The sequence below is a fragment of the Echinops telfairi genome, unplaced genomic scaffold, assembly GCF_000313985.2.
Source record: "Echinops telfairi isolate 266 unplaced genomic scaffold, ASM31398v2 ScPeMD7_6;HRSCAF=24_0, whole genome shotgun sequence".
Taxonomy (NCBI): domain Eukaryota; kingdom Metazoa; phylum Chordata; class Mammalia; order Afrosoricida; family Tenrecidae; genus Echinops; species Echinops telfairi.
Genome location: NW_022103902.1, coordinates 1604438 through 1613138, shown reverse-complemented (window position 1 = coordinate 1613138; position 8701 = coordinate 1604438). Strand labels below are relative to the sequence as shown.

Below are 8701 nucleotides of genomic sequence, written 5' to 3'. Positions count from 1 at the left end.
GCTCATCTTTCTCCTACAGAGTGGCTGCTGGGGTCACACTGCCGACCGCGGAGTTAGCAGCTCAACACACAACCCCCTATGCCACCAGGCTGCCTGCAAATTAAGTGAGTCATTTCCAATTAATAAGGCAAGGACAATCAAATAAAAATTGATAATTCAATTAATTTCACATAACCAGAAGGAATAAGGGCTTTTTATTTTTAAGTATGTGAATGTGTATTTTATGTCCAAATCAAGAAATAGTTGTCATAGGTTTTAAAATCTAAATTAATTTCTAATTAGGTCATAATTACTAGTTTGGGGACACAGTTCAAGGCGATAGCAATAACAACAAAAAGGACATTTAAAATTGGTGGCAACAGTCTCCACAACTGTATTGTCATCAACGGCATTCTTTACTTGACAGTCAACCCCCAAGACCCTCACATTCAGAACACAAAAATAATTCCAGTTTATTCCGGTTCCCAAAGGGATTATCTTAAAATAACATCCGTGATGTAAAACTTAGCTGAATTAAATAAGAAACCATCATCCAGTGCAAATGTCAACCCAAAGCACAGATTTCCTGGGTACCAGTTTCTTATTTCTTCCTTTTGCTTCTACTCTAGGGGGGAAAAGGCAGGAAATAGTAACTATCCTCACTATAAAGTCCGGACCAAGCTCACAGGCTTTTCCAAGCAATTGGAAAAAAGGAAATTTCCACCAAGGGAAATGCCGGTGAGGGTGCCATCTTCCAGAAGTCGCTGAGAAGTCTGCTCTGGTTCATCAGGTTGAAAGACGTACTGTGGAGGCTGCCCACACAGAGAGGTGCTCAGTGCCTTGCCCTACGTGAGCGGCAAGCACCCTATGCCAACCATACTTGACCCTTATGTGATGGGGGAGGCATTTTTCAGATGGGGAGGAACGTGTCTCCCCTCCCTCGAGAATCTAGATAGAATGTACTCATTGGCATCTTTGGGTACAAGGACAATGTCGTATGTAGGTGCTGTTAGTAATGTTTCTTCCATGGCTAAGTCATTGTTGGAAAGACTCCTATAGGTTTATACAAGTATAAATATAGCCTGTAATTTCTAAGATCCTTACAAGTCATTATATAAAGTCCAGGTATTTTTGAAATCTTGTTCAAATCAATAGCGCTTAATCTCTCCATGGGGCCACCCATGGACTTCCTATCATGGAAGTGATGGGAAAGGTCACTGGATGCCGCCCCTTCTTACTAAGACGGGCTAGGTCTCCAGTGGGCACACAAAGGACAAGAACAGGTCCAGCTGGTTCTTCACAATAATCTCATCTGGATGCAGCTTGTGGGGTAGATAGTGAGCCTGAGACATCTCCCAGGCATCGACCAGGTACACTCCAACACCTGAGAACATTCTCCGAAGGATGGTGTCCAGCTGAAAATTGTACCAGTCACTGTTGAAAAGGCTCACCTCGGGGCCTAGCTCCTGCACGTTGGCTGCCCGGATGACCACCACGGTCTTAGGGCTTCGATCCAGGAGCTGGACAACTGCTCGCCGAATGTTCCTGAGTCTCCGGATATACACTTCCCAGGGGAAGGTGCTGAAGTGAGACCACACGGCTATGGCCACCACTGTGTTCTTACCTCCCACGATGCCATTCAGCTCATTTGCCACATAGTGGAGCTCACTGCTGAACACCGTCGTGAAGCGGATGGGTGGGCCGTGGCAGCGGTACTTGAGCAGGATGTTGTGTTTCTGGTCCACCGCAAGAAAGGGCCCGACATTCTTAGGGCTGCCCAAGTTAAACTCCACTAAATCTGAAAGGAGGAAAACTGGCATTCAGAAAAACACACAGCCAAACATGGACATTACCATGATTCTCTACTGAGTGGGTTCAAAGAATAATCTTCAAAATTAAAAAATGCAAAAATGTTGTTAAGGTCAATACGCATGTTAAGGGCATACCTATTTTACCACACCTCGGCGCACTTTAAGTCAATGAACCTTTGCGCTAACATGATTCTTATGAAATCACGTGGGAAACATGGCATCGCAAGTAACACCCAGAGTGAAAACTCTACAACTACATCTATGCTCCAGAAACAAAATAACTTGTTTCACGTCTAGCCACTAAGCCAAGAAATGCTGCTGCTTCCACCGAACATTCGAAATTCAATCTGGCATTTAAACTTTATTAACCTAACAAGTAAATAGTCTTTCTCCCAGGACAAGGGCCGTGGCGTCTCGGTTTTGTTTTGGGTTTTTTAATCATTTTATTGAGGGCTCCTACAACTGGCTTCTGGTTTTTCATGAAACACATTAGTAGACGAATGCAATAAGCTAAAAATGAAAGACAGGAACAGCCAAGTTTCCATTTCGCCCAACGTTTGGGGAACTCGGCTGATGCCCAGAGCAAACAGCACCACCAAGCAACCAACAAAGGCAGCAGCACAAGCTCGCCTGTCCCGGCCGCCCCTGCCCTTTACCCCAGTCCTCCTTCAAGGGCCAGTCCTCGACCAGCTCGTCTGAGGGCACCAAGGGCCACGCACCCCACCCCACCCCCGTTCCTCCTCAAAGTCTCTCTGGACGACTCTACAAAGGGCTTCAGAAAGTGCGTGGACAGTTTTCCATTCTCTTTTCACTCCATCTTTCCACGAGTCTTTGGAAGCTCCCCCATCTCACTTAGCATACGTCCCATGAAGAAAGAGGGCCTGCTGTAGACCCCAAAATATCCCCACTGAGTGCCTGACGCATAAGAGGAAGTGGATTTTGGAAAGCCAATTCAACTGACGTTTCATAAACTCGGCGCCGGCTACTCTAAAGCCCTACCGGGCCACAACGTCCAGATGAGTAACTCACCGTCCTGGTCAACAGGACGTGTACAGTCGGCTTCGAAGACGTGATTACGGATTATAATTGTGCTTAAAGTCCGGGTTTCACTTTTCTCCCCCCGCCCCCATGCAGTTTCTAGTTTCTCTTCTAGGTTTTCCTACCGAATGAGTTACTACCCAGCCTCCCACAGAGAAAGCCTTGCCGTCATTCTTCCTTCTGCTTACAAGGCTGTATGGAGGAAAGCCTGTCTGCGGAGGATACAGTGAAAACGGCCAACAAGGTCACTGAGATCACTGCCCTCAAAGGAAAGACGGCGTTAACGCCACAAGAGGACGACGTTGATGTCACAGCGGAGCAGCTGCTGGCTCCTGGAGGCCCGGGCAATCATATCTCTTCTCCTGACTTCCAATTCAACACTTTACCAACTAGAATTCACCAAGATCTGGCTTGGCTTTTTTTTTTTTTTTTCAATATTAAAAAACAAAAACTAGACTCTCCACTCCTGGGGTTAGTATCAGCTTCCTCTTTTCTTTCTGAAATTAAAGCTGAAACTACGTTGGAGAAATAAATCAGAGCCGATGAAAAACGATCCCAAACAATGACTCACAAGAAGCCACTTGAAGTCAACCATGTAAACTACAACCAACGGTGTGCTTCATGCAAGGCCCCACCAAGTGTCGACAGGGATCAAAACCGGTCTCTGAAATCGCTGTTCCACTCCCGGCGCTGCCTTCTCTCCGGCGGCATTCAGCCGTCCTCACTCTCCCCACGGGCCCTCCAAGGAGACGGCCCGATTGTGAATACGGAGTGGTCCTTGCCTGGCTCTGGAGAGCCAAACTAGGGGGCCCGGGAGTGAGACCAGGATGTTCAGGGTGCTGGGGCTCCCACAGACCCTGTGCAGGCACCAGGCCCAGCTCAGTCATACAAGTGGAAGGCTCGGGGAATGGCACTTGGAGGGCTTCACTGCATGGCCGGTTGGGCTGCTTCCTTCCAGTTAAATCTACTGTAACCGTGAAGCTGGACCGAACATAGAGCAATAAAATTCACTGCCATTGAGCCCATTCTGACTCATAGCGGCCCTGTAAGAGAGCAGAACTGCCCCTGTGGGTTTCCAAGGCTGCAAATATTGATAGTGTAGAAAGCCTCGTCTTTCTACTGAGGTTTCACACCGCTGACCTTGCTATTCGCGGCCCACCTGGTACCCCCCATGCTGCGGGCTTCCTACGAGGGAACATAACCTGGGGCCAGTGACAACAACTGAAAGCGCCCACTTCTGTTTTACAGCCAGAGCACGAGACATGCAAGGCACCCGTCGGCCCTCAGGCAGGCGACCAGACGGCTTCTGCAGCTGAAACTTTTCTGCGGGCACCTGCCTGAGTCCAGGCTGGGGCGCGGATGTGGGAAATGGTGAGGAAACAAAACAAGCGGGTGCCAACCTGGAACAAACGCCGTGAGGTACTCAAACCACTGCCTGATTGTGGAGTCACCAAATAAGTACACCACTTTCCTCTGTAAGCACTCTGTCACGTCGTCCGGGTCGTGAAACTGGCGCATCTTGAACCCTCGAGGCCTCCACTGGTTCTCATAATAATACCCGGAAGGAAACGCGCCTGGGCCTGGCGAGAGCTCTGGGTTGTCAGTGTCTGTGAAGGAAAAGAAAACGGTGATGTTCTGGAGCTTTCCTGTAAGAAGTCGGCAATGGAGAGCGCTGTCCCCTCCGATGACCGCCAAGGTGTCTCCAGGCCTGCCGGCAGGTGGGCAGCATTTCCTGCTGTCACACATCAAAGAAACCCCAGACTTTCCCCCCCACCCCGCGCGAGAATGGGAAGATAGGAAACGAGTGTAAGCGTGTTGTACATCAGGGGGAGGGAACCAGAACATTCCCTCGGATTACGCACACTTTCACCACAGTCAAAACTAAAGGAGGATCAACAACCCAGACAATGTGGGCATGTCAGGAAGTGTCGTCCAACATTCCCCAGAACAAGAACGCCCTCTTCCACCCAAATGCCGGTAGGCGGGGAGGTAACCGTTTAAATCCTATTGTTCTAGAGCAGTGGTTCTCAACCTTCCTAATGCCGTGACCCTTTAATACAGTTCCTCATGTTGTGGTGACCCCCCCGGCCATAAAATGATGTTCGTTGCAACTCATCACTGTCATTTTGCTACTGTGATGAATCGGGCTACCCCTGTGAAAGGGTCATTCGATCCCCAAGGGGGTCGCGACCCACAGGTTGAGAACCGCCTTCTGTAGGCAGAGTAATAGCAGCTCGGGGTTTCCCAGGCTACTAGGAAGAATTTTGATCCATGGGTCCTGCAAGCAAATTTAAATTCAGAACACCGCCACTTAATACAGAGAACAGGAGACGCACTGGGCTTGGTGTCTCGGGGTCCCCGGCTGGAAACCAGCAGCCCCTCCCAGGGCGCAGGAGGGGCTTTCCACTTCAGGAAGCAGTGACAGCCGCAGACAGCCCCTCGCAGGGGCAGTGCTACTCTGTCCTACTGTGTGGCTATCAGTCGACATTGACCCAGTGGCAGTCAGCGCACAGAGGAAGGATGAGCGACACGCAGGCTGCATGGCACGCTCCTCAATACGAAATGTTGAGGAAACCCTCATGCACCATGAGCAATCTCACAATGCGCCAGCAACAGGTACTCGTGGCTGTAGCTGAGCTACACTGTGCAGGTACCACGAACACGAGACTCAAGGCCCTGCTGCCCTCAGACCTCCCTTGGAAAGGTCGACCTGCCGTGCAAACAACAGGTCTTACCCAGGCAAAGCAGACAGACAGTGATTGACAGCTGACTTCACACCAACCAGATGGAGCTCTGAGCAATGACATGTACTATCTTCTGTGGTGCTCACAACAACCCTGGAAGGTAGGCTCTATTATGACCCCTGTCTTTCAAAATGATTAAGCAAACTGACCAAGGTCCCAGCCTTAGTCAGAGAGGAGCGGGTGAGCCCCAAAGCGCATGCCCAGAACCACTGCGCTAGCCTGCCTCTGAGAAAAGATGGCCCTGTGTGCCAGCCGTTTCTTTTGATGCTGCTTTTGAAGGTATATCTTTATTCTTAAGGGGCCCTGCGGGCGCTGTGGAGAAGCATTTGGCTATTAACCACCAGGTCAGAGGTTGATTTAGGCCCACCAGCCGTACCACAGCAGAAAGGGGAGGCTGTCTGCTCCTGTACAGATTTATAGTACCAGAAACCCCACACAGGGTCACCATGTCGGACTTGATTCTGTGGGAGCGGATTTGGCTTGTCCTTATTCATTTCTAATATGTATTCAAATCTATAATCTCCAGGAAGCCATTGATGATTTTATATCACTTCCTTATATACCCCAAGGTCCAGCCTTGATCATAATCTAGCTATTCTAATTACAAAAAAAAAAAAAATCTCACTGCCATCGCATCCATTCTGCCTCGTAGTGAAGCTACAGGGCGGGGTAGAGTTGCCCCCGTGTGCTTCTAAGACTAGGAATCATTAGAGGAGTAAAAAGCCTCACCTTTCTCCCACAGCACAACAGGTGGTTTAGAACTGCTGACCTTGTGGTTAGCAGCCCAACGAGTAACCACTATACTGCCAGGGCTCCTGCCATGCTACATAATTACCTCTTAAGCCATACTTTAAAATCTAAATCGAAAGTCAGAAATGTTACTGAGTCCACTAGTTGTGACTCCTTGGCTAAACTGGTCCCATTTTACTCAAAATTATTTTTGTTTTGATTCCCTTTGAGGACACCCTATTTGTATATTTATTCTCTTTTTCTTAGGCTCCTGATAATTCTTTGCAGGTTCGGGGTCCAAGTGGAATAGTAGTTTCAAAAGTTCTGCTTGGTAAATGAGATTATCAAACGAAAATGGGGATAGGATAAATAGTTATTTGGCTTATTCCAAAAAAAGTTTCTCAACATATAACCGGGTGTCTGTTCACTGGGTTACCACACCTTGCCTGAAGCTCTGTCAGTAGATCAGTCTGTCAAGGCAGAATAAACTAGAGTGTTAGAGAAGCCACCTGGGGCCCACAGCAAACGCACCAGAATGGCAATTAGAGGTGATTTTGGAGGACGACTTTCACCACGGTTAATTCAGTAGTTAGACCCGATTATTCTGCGTCAAATGCATGCTGTAACACAAACCCACAGCCATAAAGTCAATTCCAACTCACACTGACCTTAACGGGCAGAGTCGGATTCTCCCAAGGGTTTCTGAGATGGTAAATCTTTACAAGAGCAGGTAACCACTTCTTTCTCCCGAGGAGGAACTGGGGAATTTGAACTGCTGGCCTCACGGTCAACAGCCCAGTGTTTACCCCACTACACACAAAGGAAACACTTACCTTTTTATTCAAATGTTAATTATAATCACGACCATAGTTACGCCAAGCCGAGCAAATCAGTTACTGAACCTGACATTAATTTTTTAAACAAGTTACGTGGGAGAGCAGATGTGCCTGCAACGTGCCTGCGCTGTCCCCTGGTGGTCATCTGGGGCCGACACCATTCCCTGACAGTGTAGGCTCAAGTTGGGATGCGTCAGAGTCAGTGCATGCATTTCAATTAGCCCAATAGACTGAGGCACGATGAAAGAGCTGAGAGGGGTCCAACCACAGGGTGCCCGGCTGCCACTACCAACTGCTCTGTAAAGGATCACATTAGAAAGTCCCATATCACGTGGGAGAAAAAGGTAGACGAGAACCCAAAATTGCAAGAAGCCAGACTTACTGGTCAGAGAGAGGCTGGAGGAACTAACCCCCTTGGTCACCCATGAGGTCTGAAACTAAAGTCACGCTGGTGTAAGAATAAGCCACCATTAAGATATTTATGAAGGTAGCATTTGTGCACAGTCCGAGGGGAACATCCAGGGTGCAGTGCAGCGCTGATGAAGCAGCCAGCTGTCCTCCCACTACTATGGCCCTAGTTCTACCTCACTCATCCTGCTCGTCCTGCGCACGTACATGGGTATGAAAAGATTCTTCGATGCACGGAATTCAAGACACAGTGTCCCCTCAGACACAGGAAGAGCAGTGTTGGTCTCTGAGGGTCTAGGAAGGGGTGGGGGAGGCGGGAGGACAGATGGCTGTGATGGCTGTATAACCCCACGCGAAGGGAACAATCATCAGAATTTAAGGACAATGGATACACAGGATGGTGTCAGTTAAGGCAAAAATAATAAATAATAATAATACATAATATACTGAGGGTTCAGGAGGGTGGCAAGATGGGGGAGGGAGGGGATAAAGGGAAGCTGATATCAAGGAGTTCAAGAAGAAAAGAAAATATATTGAAATTGTGGGCAGAAATTGTGCTTGAAATAATGGATTATAATAATATCTGTAGAAGCTCCTAATACAGTGTTCTGTGTGCATGTGTGTGTGTATATAATGTTTTATATGTGTGTGTGTGTGTGTGTGTATAGTTTTATATATAGTTATAGTTCTATATAGTTATACATATATAGTTATATATAGTTATACACTCAAATACAAGGCGAGCCTTTCAGCACATTTTAAATGCAGTTTTCATGATAAAATTAGGTCCCTTGGCTAATATTCGGGTCGGCTTATCCTCGAATATACATATATATATAAATCATTTTATTGGGGGCTCATACAGCTCTTATCACCATCCATACATTCATCCATGTGTCAAGTACATTTGTACCTATGTTGCCATCATCATTTTAAAGCATTTTTTTCTACTTGAGCCCCTGGTATCAGCTCATTTCCCCTCTCCCCCAACCTCCCTCATGAGCCCTTGATAATTTATCTATGTTTTTTCATATCTTACACCAACCACTGTCTGCCTTTACCCACTTTTTGTGTTTGTCCCCTGGAAGGGGCTAGCTGTAGATCATTGTGACTGGGCGCCCTGTCCTCTCCCACCTCCTTTTGAACTGGCTCTCAA

General features: G+C 47.7%; 1 protein-coding gene across 2 annotated transcripts in view; it reads right to left on the bottom strand.

The window, feature by feature from the left end:
* Positions 1-177: 177 nt before the first annotated feature.
* Positions 178-8701, bottom strand: part of NXPE3 (neurexophilin and PC-esterase domain family member 3) — a 56312-nt gene continuing 47788 nt past the window's right edge. For both annotated transcript variants that reach the window (XM_004706378.2, XM_045286193.1), the window contains 2 exons: positions 4229-4435; positions 178-1777 (listed from right to left, as the gene is read on the bottom strand). In XM_004706378.2, coding sequence (XP_004706435.1) covers positions 1227-1777; positions 4229-4435 — 758 coding nt within the window. In that variant the 3' untranslated portion in view covers positions 178-1226. The remainder of the gene's footprint in view (positions 1778-4228; positions 4436-8701) is intronic.